The sequence below is a fragment of the Prenolepis imparis genome, unplaced genomic scaffold (genome assembly GCF_030444845.1).
Source record: "Prenolepis imparis isolate NDT839.2.m4 unplaced genomic scaffold, iyPreImpa1.0 SCAF_5, whole genome shotgun sequence".
Taxonomy (NCBI): Eukaryota; Metazoa; Arthropoda; class Insecta; order Hymenoptera; family Formicidae; genus Prenolepis; species Prenolepis imparis.
In genome coordinates this window covers 15,049,709-15,066,545 of record NW_028141163.1, presented here as the reverse complement: position 1 = coordinate 15,066,545, position 16,837 = coordinate 15,049,709, and the positions used below count along the sequence as shown (strand labels likewise).

General features: G+C 36.6%; 1 protein-coding gene and 1 long non-coding RNA gene across 12 annotated transcripts in view; one reads left to right on the top strand and one right to left on the bottom strand.

The window, feature by feature from the left end:
• The first annotated feature begins 4,523 nt into the window (after window positions 1-4,523).
• Dlg1 (MAGUK family member discs large 1) overlaps window positions 4,524-16,837 on the top strand; it is a 250,297-nt gene continuing 237,983 nt past the window's right edge. For 3 of the 11 annotated variants that reach the window (XM_083037711.1, XM_083037713.1, XM_083037710.1), the window contains exon 1: window positions 4,524-5,970. In XM_083037711.1, the coding sequence (XP_082893837.1) occupies window positions 5,559-5,970 (412 nt within the window). In that variant the 5' untranslated portion in view covers window positions 4,524-5,558. The remainder of the gene's footprint in view (window positions 5,971-16,837) is intronic. The other 8 variants (XM_083037721.1, XM_083037720.1, XM_083037718.1 and 5 more) reach the window with 4 other exon arrangements.
• LOC145935926 (uncharacterized) overlaps window positions 14,907-16,837 on the bottom strand; it is a 42,266-nt gene continuing 40,335 nt past the window's right edge. The window contains exons 3-4 of the long non-coding RNA XR_014425304.1: window positions 15,077-15,248; window positions 14,907-14,931 (exon numbers count right to left, since the gene is read on the bottom strand). This is a non-coding gene — a long non-coding RNA (uncharacterized LOC145935926). The remainder of the gene's footprint in view (window positions 14,932-15,076; window positions 15,249-16,837) is intronic.

The window sequence follows — 16,837 nt, the reverse complement described above, 5'->3', positions numbered from 1 at the left end:
AGTAAAATGGTTATAAGATTTATATCTTATAATATTTTATTTTTATGCATTTTATATATAAAAATATTTTTTATTTTATTTGAAGTAATTATAACTGGTGAAAAGTGTTGCTTTTTAAAATAATTTATATAAAGATTATATAAAATTATATAAGTTATCGCGTTTTTTTTATTATAAATTAATTTTATAATAAAAATATTAGTAAATAAATTCAAATAATTGCATGAGAGAGAGAATTGAAATATATTGAGATTATATTGAGACTTCTATTTCTAATTTTAAAGAATAAATATCGAAAATTCTGTGCTTCGTAAATTTAGTGCTCTTTAGTTAATACTGTCGGATTAACTTATCAGGTATGTAAAAAGAGCCGGGGAAATCGGGGCTTACGAAGAAAGAAAGTAAAGTTGTTCCCATCTAAAAAGGGTCGTTGAAACTTTTAAAATATGTTCCTTCCTTCCCCTTACCTTCTCATCGGGTTATCCTACTCTTGATTTTACTTTAGTTTGAACTTTGTAAGCAGAAATAATCCAGGTTTCAAAACGAATCGAAATAAAAAAATATAGCCTCTGTCTCTTTCCGTCTATTTCCGAGATAGAAAAATATGCACGACGGACACAATGAAAAGAAGCGGTTATTAAAAATAGTAAAACTAAAGTAATAATAAGAATTATTAAAATATTTTATAACAAACATTGATTTTGATAAATGATCACGCGGCAGTATATCATCTCTCCATACACTCTTACTTATTATTACGTGTAATTATGTTATATTCCATTTCTGTTCTTCAATTATGATGGCTAATAACTATAATATCCGCGTACACGCCGATAGAAACAAATATTAATCCCGCCGTCGGCTGTCGACGGTCCGTAAACAATAATTCGCGTCGCTGTGCAAAATTAATTTTTACGACCGCGTCGATTAAACGACGTCGCCGCCGCCACTCGAATGCATGCGGAGAACGGTGGGCTAATGATTCATCAATTTCAATTCCGATGATTTACACGCCTGCGAAATTACGCTTTTGGACGTTTTACCGCGAAGAAATACGATCGGTCTGGTAATCATCGTGCGAGCACGATGTATCAGCAAGCTTCGTTCAATCGACTAATATTATTTTTTTTTTTTGCCTTCGTCGATGAACGTGAACGTTATTGCGAGGATTGGCGATGGTGCATCGAGAGCGCACTGCTGCATTATTTCCGACATAATCGCATTCGTTCGCGGTTTATTGGCTCGCTGTTATATCGATGTATCGGGCGTGCGCGAAAGGATAACTCGCTAAAATAAGATCTTCCGATGAAAATTTGTTCATCTACAAAATGTCATTTATTATTTAACGGATTGGAGAGCTCGTTGTCGAGCCTTCATCCGTGCATAAAGAATTGAAGCAGCGAAAATATAAAATATTAAATATTAAATGTTATGAGCACAATTTTAAAAGTAACATGTAGAAGAAAAAATAATGAACACATAAAGAGATTAAAATATATTAAACAATTGTAAAAACACGTACATATACGTGCTGCATTGTACGTTTGCTTTTCATGTGACGCGGTTTATTTGATGATAGTACTTACTTAAATATACGCTACTCACTCGCAATACACTTCGCTCGCATGGAGCCGCAGTAGTGCTGTTTTTAATCACCGCGAGCACCGGTGCTAAAAGCGATGCTCGACGAGACAGTTATCGAGCTATTCAGTCCCGTCGTGGGCGGGTAACGGCAGATCCGGTAAATCCCCGTGCAAAATCGGTACGCGTAAAATCGGCGGCGCCATCGCACGATGCCGCGTGCTTCGATTTATACGCCATGTTTTCGTTTTCCATCCCCGCGGGTGGCGATACAACGGTGGGGGCGATGAAATGGATCAACGCGTCGCGGATGAATACACGGCGGCGTCGCATGAAATGGAATTTACACAAGTTTTAATTGCCGCCCCGCGCGTGCAAGACGGAAAACCTCTTTCGCGAACTCGACCTAACGGAGAGAGTAGTTGCCGGTAGTAACGTCGGTGCTCGAAGAGCGCGCGCACAAGTGTTTTCACCCCTCGAGCATTCCGACTCGGCTCGACATACAACCCCGTCGTCGTCGTCTCGTCGTCGTCGTCCCTTTATATATCGCGTCCCCTGTCGCAATTTACAACCCTCTCTCGCGAGGAGCGTTCTCTCTCTGTCCCTATCTTCTTTTCTCTTTAGCAACGAAGTCAATCTCTGGAACTTTGCTGACGTTTCTGTTTTATTGGGCGCGATCTGTATTTACGAGCCCGTGCTCTGACGATGGACCATTTTATTCCATCACTCTTACACTGTCGATGTGCATTGCGGTAGGTTATTGGCGTGATCGATGGAGGCTGCTATCGATTTTATCTCTAAAAGCTATATTTATTTATTTAAAGAGTTATTTATGTATTTAAATTTTTTAAATAAATTTTATAATGCGAAATATTATATATATTAAAGCAAACTTTAAATGGATTCGAAACTAATACGAAGAAAAAAGTAAAGAAACAAGTTATATAATTATTAATATTGTGTAATTAATAAAACTTCCATTGATGACGAGAAACAACCAGCAGTTTCATAACTATATGCAAAGAAATACGACGTTGTAAATTATATTATCGATCGATTATCGATCAGAATCAATCAGTCCGCTTTTTATATCGAAGGGGGGAGCTTCGAATTGAAAAATTCTCCTCGAGCGAGCATATCAAGTTGGCGAAGAAAATCGACCGCGCTTCTCGCATCGGTAATGCTCGAAGGGTTTCTACCACGACTTTTCCAGGATAGAATGGAGAAGTATCGGCCGGAAATCTGAGGCTGGCGAGCCTTTCAAAGGGAGTATCGAGGCCAAACCGACGACCCGAAGAAAAAGAAACCGGTCACTTATCGAGCCTTCCTTGCGAATGATTTTCACTTGTAAATCACACCCGAAACTACTTTTCGCATCTGAAGAACTGCGTTATCGCTGGATATCAAATCCGACTGCATCTCCGAAATAACATCTCGGTAATCTACGTGTACAGAGTTGAAATATTCGTGGGAGAAAGATATTCGCAGACGCAAGTTCTCGAAGAAGTTTTTTGTCGAAAAATATTTCGATGCGAGATTGAACGGCGAATGTCATTTGAAAGAGCACAAAAGAGATAGCGCGGACGTTCCGAACGTTAATCGATTCTGTCAAGAGGATTCCGTAGGGAGAGGAAGAGAGATCGAATTGAACGGAGACATATATACTGGAAGAATTTTCTATCTTAAGATTTTGTATAATCAAGCTGCAAAGTGATTGTAAAATATCCGTGAATAGTCGACGGTGAAATTAATATCGTCTTTCATCGTTGAAGCTAAATCGTTGTTGAAGACGAGATATCGAAGCTCCCGTTTCGTAGTCGTCGACAGATTGACAGGAGTGAACCCATTCAGTCAGACTCGGACTCGACGGGAATTGATAACGAGCCGCTGCTTGAATACAAGCAGTCACTCAACCCTGCTTGAGGGTTTCATTTTAGCTAAATCCTTCCGACCATTCGACCGCAAAAGTAGGATCCAAGTATGCCTGATATCCCGACACGATGGGGTCAAGCGAATCCTTTTTCCCGCAGCAATTTCGTGACGCAGGCGGAATATCCTAAAGGAAAGACCGCATCTGAATACTCGGCGGAAAAGCTACGTTACGCTTGCAAACACCGCGTAATCTCGTAGAGAGCAAAGGAGATACGAAGAAAAGGTTGAAGTCTAGCGCCCGCTGTATTGAGCGTATCTTCTATTCCTCCCTCACTATCCGCCCGTTCTTTTTCTCGCCAATGCCGGGGGATGAACACCGAACGAAATTCACTCATGCGTAAGAGGTGAGACGACCGCGAAACCGGAATTGCCGTCCCGATGGGACAGAATCGCGTTTCCAGTGCGACGCTATCGAGAGAAGAAGAACGTCAGCACCACTGCGTAGCGATGGACCATCACCAGACGGAATCCGGCGATGGAAGGAACGGGAATGGCAGAAGTCGCCGGAGATGTTATCTGGGAACGAAACTCGATCGTTGAAAGTTGGATGACCGAGGTGTAGCCACAGCTTGGAAATGGAAATAGCGATGATCGCGGGATAGTTCCTGGAAAATATGCGAGGATCCGCATTTCGGGGACGTCTTTTGTACTTTTATAGAAGTATCGCCGTCGTCCGAGTGTGCCCGGGACCAATCGCTTAGCTTCATTAAGGCTGTATCGATCATCTTTGTTCTCCCCGTTCGTCGATATTCGAAAGAACTGGTGCCTTGGTTGATTCGTTTTGGTATTTACACGAGGCTGGAGATTGAAGATCTCTTTTTCTCATTGCTTGAAGAAGCGAATTATAAATTAGAAGACTCGCGCTGGAGTTTCCTTTCGATCGGATAATTGCTGCCTAATTGATAACGCTCATCAGAGACGAATAAAATAAATCACAGATAGAAACATCTGTGTTGGATGTTTAGCTTTGCAATCTGCATAAAGATTAATTCAAAAGAAGAAATTAGCTTGCCACTGTTTGTACGAATCTTTGAAATTATTCGATGATTTTTAATCTTCATTTGAATATATATTTCGAATGATTTAACGTAAAATTAAAAATAATTTTCCTTTTTTACAAGTATATATAAAAAATTTTACTAATCGCACGAGTGAGAACTATTATTTCACGGAATACCAATTCTAAATACTAACTTATCGACATTTATCGAGCAGCCTTCAAGGAGAACGGTGCCTTGCTCAATCGCTCAATTTTCGGTGATTTATAAGTCGAGCTTCGTATGTTTGAGAAAAAAGAATTCCGTAATCTCTGACCGTGCACATTTCGCTGGATATTGTTTTGTCCGATACGAGTTCATCCGGATAAATCGTTCGTAAAGAATGTGAAGTGCTGGCCACGGGACGCGTTCTTCCTATCTCCGGCAAGAAATGTTCGCAGAACGGTTATCTTAATTTCTACGGATGAAATTATCGGGGGAAATAAAAACCGATGAAATGTGATCGAAGCCATCCTTGGATTCGATCTTTCTAAATGTCTCAGAACGAACGTCGAATTGAATTGTATTTCGCTGTAGCACGACGACGTTGACGTCGAGACGACAACAGGAACCGTGAATCTAGGTCAGAGAAGAGGATTCTAGACGATAAACATCGAAAGCTCTCAGTCAACGCGAACAGAAGTCACTCTTGAGAAATGGCAAAGCTCGTCGAGTAATAATTATCAGTATTCAGCAAACTACGAAATTAGACAAGACATTCAAATCTAGAGTATACGAAATAATTGTTTTGAGGATAACGAAGAACGATTCACTGCCAAGAAAAGAACTTAATAATTCTACACATTAAAAAATCTCGCAAGGAAGCCATGAAAAAGACATCGATCGACGCAACTTGAGAAAAACATCGCATATATCTTTCCGCGTGTTTGTTTAATTACAATCGCAAGCTTATAAAAAGGCGCTCGTTTACAAAAAAAAGCGGGAGGCCGAAGGTAAAAAAAAAAAAAAAAAAAGAAGGAAAGACAAATACGCACCGAAGTCGGTGATATGTGTCGCGCTGGCTCCCGGAGCCTCGATGACCTTGACCCCGCGAGCATGAAGCACCCATCGAGGTCAGCGGGTCTCGAGGTTGCTATGGCGCTCTTCGGCATGGTTTGGCTGCTGCGCGTCCGGTCTGAGATGCGTCGTTGCTCGAAATGTCGGCACGAGGAGATGCTTGCTCAGCAGCAGCAACAGCATCAGCAACAAGTGCAGCAGCAGCAGCACCATCATCATCATCATCATCATCAGCATCACCAACAACAACGCACTTTATCGCAGGCCACTAGTCTGCTGCAGACGATGTCCGACGACGGTGTTAGCTCTTCCGCCAACACTTTATTCACGTTGGACACTCCTGGAGCGGCTGGCCCGGCCGGAAGTTACTGCGAAGTGCACGGATACATTCAGGCGAAAGAAGGTAGAGTGCTGTTCATCTCTCTTATTGCTTATTGTTTTTGTCGGGGCTCTCGATCTTTAATTTATTTACGTTAAACAAATCTTCATTGGTGTACGTTAAAAATTAAATTTTGTAGAATGCAAATATAACATATACATATATAATATGTATACATATACGTATAAGAGAAAAAAACCACTTTGATTTTTTAATCGCAAATCGCATATCGTATGCATTATATTTATTTTTAACACGCGAATATTCTTTAGAAAGTCGGCCATTGACCGCTCGAATGTGAGCTTCGTGCTAAAGTTCCAGATTCCTTAGGGAATGGAATAGAGAAAAAGTAAAGATACGAAACTTTTGTAGAGAAATTATACGAAATATAGCGTTGCCTTGCGTAGCTTTTATTGTTCGTATCATGAAAATACCGGCGTGCGATAATAAGAAAAATCGTTTCGGGCGAAGAAAAACAGTCCCAACAATTCTTCGTATATATATATATATATATATATATATATATATATATATATATTCGCTTAAAATATTATAATATGATTAAATGTTAAATCTTTAGAGATATACTTTTATCTCAGAGATAAAAATATACCGTGAAATATATGATGTGAAATACATCACGGTAATGTATAACGGAGATTATCGATACAATTGTTACGACGCGACGTCTCTCGAGCACACGAGAGTAAAAAGCTTTTTCTCTTTTTTATTTTATTTTATTTTCTTTTTTTTTTACCGGACTATCCCGAAGCACGCGACCTACTTTGATTCTCCAGTCAGTTTTACGCCATAAATTCCAAAAGTTTCGCTCCGTTCTCCGATCTTGCTCCTGTAATGCGTGCTCCAGCGTATTGCAAGAGTGGTAGAAAACTTTTTTGTCGAGAGTACCTGTCGTGATGCAGTCAAAACACGAAACTCGGTCGTTAGGAAACATTATCGACAAGACAGTGATAGATGATGCGCTCACGTGCGTTTTAGAGCGGTATTATTGTGAGAATAATGAAAAGAGGGACTCGTGCGTGTATATAGAAAAGTGGGGTACAGAGTCCGATCCGCGCGATAACGAGAATCGAATGAAACTTCCGTTCGCGAGTCGCGCATAAAAGGGAGTTTTCCACGAGCTGTTATATTTTATCAACGCCCTTCATCTGTCGGCCGCGACTACATTATTATGACGAGTTGCCGAAGGAATTTATTACGCCCGGCTTTTATGCGACGCTCTCGTTGTCTCGCGGACAGCAGAATGCGTGTGTTCCTTTCTATTATTCGCGATTAAATAACGCGAAGCGAAGAATCGCGCTCGAGAGCTATCATTAGCTCCGGTGGTGAAATGTGTCTGAATTGCGCCAGATGTTCCTTGTCTCGCACGAATGTCAACGGTTTCTCTTTACGGCAGTCTCCGGCTGGAAAATACTGCGAGATAACGTGCGGGATGCTAATGCATCCGCGAGACGCAGTTTAACGGATGAGCAAATTGTTTTCAATTATCGTAGCAGATAAGCCAACAGTCGTTCTTAGCTCACAGCTGAGGCTTACGTGAATGCAGTCGTTCCGAAATGTGTACATTAGCAGACGCTTAACGGTGGCGAAAATTACCTGTTGTTATGTTAATATCTGCGTGAACATTCAACAAGAGTATAGTATGTAATATGGAAAAGGGTTAATTTGTGTATATGTACAAACGTACATTCTCTATGAATTATTACAACATCAATGAAATGAATTAACGACGATTAATTAAGATTTCATTATTAGATAAAAGTTTAAAGAGAGCGTGTTAATTAAAAATTCCTTCCATTTCAGTATAATAATGTGATTTAACTTCCTATCAGAGTGAAATTTTCTTTTTTATAAAAGAAAGAAAAATAATAATAACGTAAACGTGCTATGCGAATGCATAGTTTGTTCATTGTCGCGATTTCGGCGAGATAAAAAAAGACCTGGATAGAGTACGCGTTGAAACAAATGAGCCGGAGAGAGGCTGGGCAAAAATTTTATCTTTTTTGAATAATAATCATCTCGCTCGCGCGTTTCAAGCCTCGCTTTTACGCGTCTGTTAGTCATGCTGCGACGTAACTAAAATTCGCCGAGCTTTTCCGGTGGAAACAAAGAAGAGCGACCGGCGAGGGAGAAAGCCCTCTTGTCCGACGGGTTGTCTCTTCGTCCGGCATTTGCCTGTGATCGTGCACCTACACACAGGTATCAGAGAACCAACTCCACCCACGTATACATACCATGTACGACCTAGTTATGAAATAGTTTTCCTCGCCCGCGACGTAACGGCGACTCAGCGGTATCGCGCTTTAAAGCTGAAAGCATGTTCGTGTTGTGTGCGAATTGTGTGGTCGCCGTATTGTTTCGAGTTTATTATCTTCCACTCAGCCTGCGGCTGTCCCGCGACGGGGACGCGGAAAGGTTAGATAAAATGGCAGAAGGACCGATTGAGGAGGTAAAGGACGGGGGGCAAGGAAGGCTGGAAAAAGTTTCAGACTTTCGTGATAATAACGCCAGGGATGCTTCAATACTGCGCTTCTGTTGAGCACAATCTTTCCATAGATTTTGTAATAAAAAATAATTCATAATATTTCGAAATCAAGTATGTTTCAAATTTATTTTATTTTTTTTTCTAGATTAAAATTAGAGGATGACGTGAATAAATTTGAAAAGAAATATCGTGAAAGAACAGAATGTAGAAAATTTTAATTTTTTTTTGTTTTAATATTTGCAATAAAATATTAATTTTCTTCGACGAAAGTTTACTTATGAATGTGGGGTGGGCAAACCTTTGAAAGTGTGAAAAAAATCTCGTATTAGTTAGCTGTCATAATTAAGCGATTATTACAGACACGAGTGATACATATGCTCCTTCATAATTTTGAATATATTCAGTTATACGTCATTTTGCGAAGATGAGGGTAGTTAGGCGAACCAACGTCCAGCGCTATGCTGTACTAATGAGCATAATTAAAAAAGTCTGCTTCTGAAACCCGTCAACGCGCGTTCTGCATACGTTACGTGTTATATTAAAAGGGAATTTCATCTGTCTGCGAAATAATGACGCATTCTTCACTCTATTCTCTCTCATTAGGACATGAAAATTAATTTAAATTACAACAATTTTTCACTAAATTTCTAACTAAACCAAAATCAATTATTTATTGAAATTGACATGATGCGTGTGAGTTGATTAAAAAAAATCAAGAAGATAACAATTTGAAATCAGTATAATTAAAAATGATCGATATATTTATTGTAATTTTTCAGTATATATATTCATGAATAAAAACAATTTTATTGTATATTTAGTTTCGAGAGACTTGGAAAAATTGAAAATGCTGTGAAAGCTATTTCGGTACTATCCAGACAAAGGATAAAGATGAATTCAAACGTTTGTCTCAGTTTAAATTTCCATACTGTCCCTATGTATAGTCTACGTATTGTCTCAGTTTTAATTTCCATACTGCAACTGAAATGTTTAAAATTGCATATCGCGAACAGAGAAAGACAAGTAGATTTTTTATTTGAAATGAGTTTGAACAATTTTTGGTGAAATAATAATTTTTTTTTCTTTGTAAAATAATATTACTTTACACTGCTTTGCAACGAAATTTTAATCACGCGTCTGGTTACAAAATGAAAACATTTCTTCAGATTCTCTGTAACAAACGAAGTATTAAAATCTCGCATGTATTGTATATGTATAAATAAATATACATTTAAATGGAAGAAATTTTTTTATTGATGTGTTATTTGCTATATATTTCTTTACTAAAATATTCTGTGTAATCTGTTTCTGATTCTCCGCGTACGAATATCAAATTCGCGATAGTTGATAGTTATTCCTACTACGCGATTCTGTGCGTGAATTGCAAGTACTTCGAAAATTGCAAACTTTCAAAGAACATTAGACGCATGGCGGCCATTATTCGTTCCTGTTTCAATGAAATGCGCAGGAAATGATCATAAGAAGCCCATCGAGGAGAGCATTTTGCGAGCCAGCCTCGATAGATCCACAGAGAATTTCTGTCCCAAAAGTTATAATTTCACATCTGAGAACTTTCGCCCGATTTTATTCAAACTACACGTTTTATAAAACTTTTTGCGAAAAATCTGTGATGGTTCATTGCACCTATAAAAACTTTAGACATGCATTTTTTAAATTACAGTTATTATAAATTATAATGTAAAAGTATAAGAGGGTTGTAAAATGTAAAAAAGGGCACAATAAATGTAAAATGCAAAAGAAGGCTGAATAAATGTAAAAGTAAATATCATAACACATTACACTAATTTGAATGTTTGTCTAGAATAATTGTTATTATTTTATGTTGTGCTAAAATTATTTTTTAATTACGTAGAAAAAAAAGGCTGTTCGTACTCTTCGAAATTAATTAAATCTTATATGCACTTTAATTACGCTACGTATACCGTGCAAGTAAACAGCGCATCTTTTAATGAATCTCATATTACGTTAAAATATGAATTTCGTCGCTATGTAGCATAAAACTGATTATTATTGTAGATCTTGAATATTCCGAAGAATTTCCATATTTCTCATTCGCTACAAAAGATTGAGTGTTTTCTTTGTATATAGATATATTTCGTTTACGTTTTTTTATTATCTTCAACTGTTTTTTTTAACCTTTAGATTTCGTAATTAATCTGGAATCGTGGTTTTTTAATAAAATTGTCGGAACGTTAATAAGATTACAGTTAATCCAGAGTAAGAGTTTAGGAGTTGTTCTAAAATTTAATTTAAATCTTTTTGAAATATATAAATTTATACAATTTTGGATACCAAGATATTCGATATTATAAGATATAAAATTAAAGGATATAGGGTGCTTGATAAAATTTTTGTTAAAGAGAGAGAAATCGATTTTTGTCTGAAAGAATCCAGGAGTCGAAATATGGTGCGATGGAAAATATGAGGTATCTTGAATTTTATTATGTCGGACCAGATATAGTATGTTTCACTTCTGAGTTTCGCCTCTTACGAAATAGCGCCAATTAACTTTCTCTCTTTCATATATATACAATATATATATATATATATATATATATATATATATATATATATATCTTTATACATCACACTTTCATTCCTTCTCTACAAAGCAATTAGTGGCGCTTGTTCGACGCTTGTCGTCACTCTCGCGAGCAAATTCGTCTTGTCGAACATCGCAAGACCCGAGGGCTACATTCACGCGCGGTCAACCATTATAAAGGATCTCCTTTGTCGCAATCTTAGATATCGTCGCCGTTTTCTGCTCTAACTTTAAGACTTCTCAGTGATGGGTTTAAATAAAGCGACATACTACTTCTATTTTTTTTGTTAATAGCATCCTTGACATTCTTTCTCCTGAATTATCGCGCAAATGCGATATTCATGAATTACTGTACAAATACATGAATACTTATTATAATTACAAAATAGAAAATAGAACAGAAGTAGTTATGCGAATTTTCCAAGTGGGAGCAATCTACGGAAATTTATACGACAAGATGGAAACCCGACTAATTATCCACACCCGCGTAATAGTTTCCACGCGTATCATATTAATTTGGATACGAACGACCAGATTTGCTTTTCATAAACGTCTGCGAATTCCGTGCAATGTTACGCCCGCATGAACGGCGTTGCAGACTGAATGGATAATTAGCGTTAATGAAGACGTCAGCGTTTTCATACGAATATCACGAGTATAACAGTTAGAGCAATAATATTATAGTTAACCGCGCCATTCCAAACAACATTGTACTTGGTACGTGTAGATATATGTTGTATGAATGCCTTAATAACTTAATGAATATTTATCTACGCTTGTGTCAAAATATTACTCGATCGAATTTGCAATTATTATATTGTTACGTTTAAATTATTATATTAATTTCTTGAGAATTAAACCAACCCTATTGTTTTCTCTTTTTTTAAATATAGAAATAGAGAAATGAAAATAATTGTTTTCTATTATATCAAAAAAAAAAATTAAAAAAAAAACATTTTCTACTTGAAAATTAAGATAATAATTTCTTATAAAATTTCTATTAAACGCTAAAGATGCTTAAATTATATACGAGATGAAAGCGTATTATAAAGTAACATTTCTTCTCGGATTACTTTACAATTTTGTTACATTTATATTCTCTCAACTGTGGCAGATATTAATAACGTGTATTATGCTACAGTGCATTAACAAGAACATACAACGAAGTGTACACAGTGGCATTGTAACTTATAATTATTTCTGAAATGTGCATTGCATTAAAACAAAATAAGAAACCATGAAAATTCTTCTTCTGGTTTTTTTTATGAGTAAGACTCATATTGTGTTAAGATCTTAAATTAAAACTTAAATTAATATTATATAATAATGTACTGCGATTGAAAATTATTATTGTATTATCAAAATAATCATTATCAAAAAAAATATTATGCATTGAATAACGTGAAAATGCGTCAGTCTCGGCTTCGTTTCGCTTCAGAACATCAGCATTATGCTGCGTTTCAGACGCCTTTCCGTGAGCAAGACGAAGAAGAGCGAGAATAACTAGAATCGCGAAACGCAATAAATGATGAAAGCTACGAATGCAACTCCGTAGAGTTCGGCTCGCGAAATTCGAAGAAACGGAATCGATGCAATCCCATTAATGTTTCCTGTTAGGGGATCGCGTCTACACAATCGGCTTGGCCACGACCGATACGATGCGTTTCTGGCATTCCCTTGAACGCAATAATGCATCCGTCAGCCAGCCGATCGGTGCGCGATCGCTAATTCGCATTTCTCATAACACACCCATCGCCGGGGATGATTATCAGCTGATGAAATTATTGACATCCTCTACTAATCTTTTTTCTTTTCTCTCTACCATTTCGTTCCATCGCGAAAATTGTTCGATGCAGATTTTGACAGTATAAATTGCGGGAATCACTAATTGAAAAACATATTGCGTTAAAATCAATGACACGATAGATGCGAGAATCGTGTTCATTCTACTTACATCTCGCTAACAATACTCATAGACAATGGAAGAAGTAGTGCGATACGATTCCCTTTCTCTCTGTCTCTTTCTCTCTCTTCCTCCCTCTCTGCTTCTCGCGCCGAGGAAAATCGACCCGTACAATGAAATTTCTTGCACAATACCCTAGCAGAGCACTGCGCGTAGCGGGCAACAATGGCAGCATTTCTGACGCTGCCGTCTCGGCTCGAGCACCAGGCTCTACTCGTGATGTCACGTAGGAAACTCGATTTTCTCACGATTAAGTAGCTATTATTATACGTTATGACTCCTGCGAGATCTCGACTTCCTGCGCCAGACGATCCTTCGAGAGAACCGCCACATAATAATAATTATGCCAACCTGAGAGTGTATGAGAGTTGATAATATAGAAATCTCATCCCTCTTCCTATTTAGGAAATTTCTGCGATCTTTTGATTGATTGTATTGAATAATGTTCATGCGGGTTTAAGATAGAGATATTAGTTAATCTCAGAGAGAGATTATTGGAATTATTTTCTCGTCTACCTTAATATTTCCACATAATTCATATTCTGCGTATGAATATAATTTATATATTATATTTTTCGTGCAAAAGCACTTTTACGCTCTGTATTATGTTGTCAACTACGAATTTGATTTATGAATCTTTCAGTTTCCTTCAAATTACTTCGTCAATGCCGTGACAGGCAATTTGCCTGTCGAACATTAATCGTCGGTCTGCTGTGATATTGTGTGCTCGAAATTATATTACATACCTCTTCTTAATTTTTCCGTAATTCCGAAGAAACAAAATATAATCGAGGGAAACAAACTCCTCTCGCGCGAATTTGGAGCAATTATAAAGTTATTAACAGCGAAAACAAGTAGCGACAGTATAGGCGAGATAGCTGGTGGTAGTGGTGGTCTCGAATGATTGAGAAAAAATTCAATGAAGTATTAATATTGCATCGACGGGTATAATTTCCAGCGAGTAATTAGAAAACTGCGTCCACCGCGATAGCGAATTCATCTTCGCGGCGTTAGCTTAAACCGATTATCAGCGTCAGTCTGCGTAGCAGAACCGACCGATGCCGTAACTGGTCCGATAATAAATATATGAAAGGTTTGATAAATTGCTCTCGCACAACCACAAACACGCGCACACACATCCACACACACACCAGCTTTCATATACTACCGCACGACGTTCGCCATTTATCTTATCCGATGTGCTCCATCGGCTGCTTGATCATTTTTGGAAGAGGAATCTTCGAACGAAGGAGCTCTCTTTGCGAGAGTAAGTCGAAGATTAACCGTTGCATAATTTTATTGACATGCATCAATTTCGCGCATTCGCGGCTTGTTCGAGGGATTTATATATATATATATATATATATATATATATCTCGGGTGCACTTGATCGATGAACTTTGTAAGAAATAAGAGTTCACACTGTTATATACATGCTTATATATGCACGCTTGTTTCGTGTTTTTCTTCAATTTTTTATTGTGAAAAATCTCCCGTCTTTTCGCGAAGAAGATTATCGCAATTAATTAATTATTGCGTGAGCGCGCAAGTTGCAATCATCTCGAGGCGAGATTTTTAAAAAACTCGGAATAAAGGTCAGAAATAAATAATCGTGCGTGCGTCTTGTTGGTCGCGTGAGACAAACTAGGATTAGAAATGAATTCTATATTATCGTTTCTTGTACACCTATGGAAAATTATACAAACACACACATATCTCTATATGTAATATGGTCGTCTTTGGTAGGAAATATTCAATGACTACTTCCTCGTCCGAGAAACGGGAGGAAATGAAGGAAACGAAAATTAATGCGCTTATCGAATCCTCTCATCGAGAAAGATACAATCCCTTTCTAAAAAAGTGTTATATTTTCTTAACACTTTATCGAAATAAACAATTTCTCACTCACCGGTCCGTGCAATAGCTGAATTGTAGTACACAGCACACATTGATCTGAAAACAAAATATTCAAATTATGTATATATTGTACATGTGTGTGTGGGAGGACGGGGTGTACGTGTGCGTACAGGTGTTTTAAAAGTCTAAAAACGGTCGAATATCTCAATGTAATTTTGAAAAAAATGTTTTTAGCTTTTACCTCGCAGTTGCCCCGTTGTCTGCTCGATGCCTCCCCGGGCCTCCTCCTCCTCTTTTAGTTCATGGTAGCACTCACGACACTCGCGAAAACATGAATAATTATACGATCGCCCGATACTTTACACGGCACTCCCGACACGACGCGTGAATCGCACTGTGTATCGCAATGCTACCTGTAACAAATAAAATACATACATATATTAGAATAATCTTATTATTTCGCATTATAACATACACAATATAAATATGTAAGCTAGAATTAACGATAGATATATCCACGGATCGCAACACATTCGCGCGCGCGAAAACAGATTAAGTTGGGTTAGGTTGGCAAAAGATTTTGCATCGAATTTTTCGCGAAATATGCGTTTCGAACAATTACTACTACATATTAACGTTGAAATTATGATATGCGATTGATAAATATAACAATACAAAGGTTAGAAATCGTTTCTAACGATTATGCTTACTAATTAATCACAGCGGGACGCAGCTCGAACTATCTGGTACTCGCGGCGTTTCGGTAATGGCCGCGGCTACGAACATCGGCAACTTCACTCTAATAGCGCGCGCGCGATACTATATACATGACTTAATATTAATAATTAATTAAAACTCGAAGGAGATTCGTTCGAAAAGATATAGCTTTAGAAAGAAAAAATATTAATCGAGAATAAGGTATTATAACATATTATTTACAACGTATTACTAATTTATAACTTTTACCATATTATTATTTTAAAATTTAATTAGCAAATTATAACATACACCATATAAATATAAATAGGTAAGCTAAAATATTAAATTAGCAAATTTTATTAATATTGTTTGACAGAAAAATCAGCTGATTAAGAGACATTGAGAGAGAGAATGTCTCTTTCGCCGCAATAATATTTTCTCTCTCGTATTTATAGAAATGTTTTCGAGATGTCTTGTGTATATGAAGCTTGATTATTGTAAAAATTAATTAATTTGTTATATAATTAATTTGTTGTATAACAATTAATTTGGATAATTTGTCAGTGTATCTACCGAGCAATCACAACGTCTGATTAATGTCTTATATTACTACTGAAAAAAAATTAATTGAAGCTCTACATGACATATATGATTAAAGCGTCAGCTGATTAAAGCATTAATTTACTAATTAATTTTTAAAATAATGTTATAAAAATTAAAATAATATAATATGTATTAAATAATAAGTTATATAATACTTTAAACTCGATTAATATTTTTGACAGTTATCAGCTGATTTCTGTCAAAAAATATTAATCGAGAATAAGATATTATAACATATTATTTACAACATATTACTATTTTAATTTTTTAACCTATTATTATTTTAAACTTTAATTAGCACATTAACGCTCTAATTTCTGTGAAAAAAAATTAATCGAGTTTAAACAAACTTTATATTATTTCTTTTAAATATATCATTTTTTAACATAAAATTGAAGAATGGCGCGCGCATTTGTGTTGTTCTAGTATTATCTAACCATAAAAGATATGTGAATATATACTTGCGAAAAATGTACTCAGGGAATAATACCTTGAAATAATTTCTCTAGAAATCCATAATATTAATTAAACAGGCAAATTATTAATTTTAAAATTATTAATTTTATAGATGGCACAAGTTTGATTATCAAATTATATATGTATCACAAACGTTATCATAATGTAAATGTAGAGGAATATCCAAATAATATTTAATATGCAATTATACATATTATTCTTTGATCGATGCACGTAGAAGAAA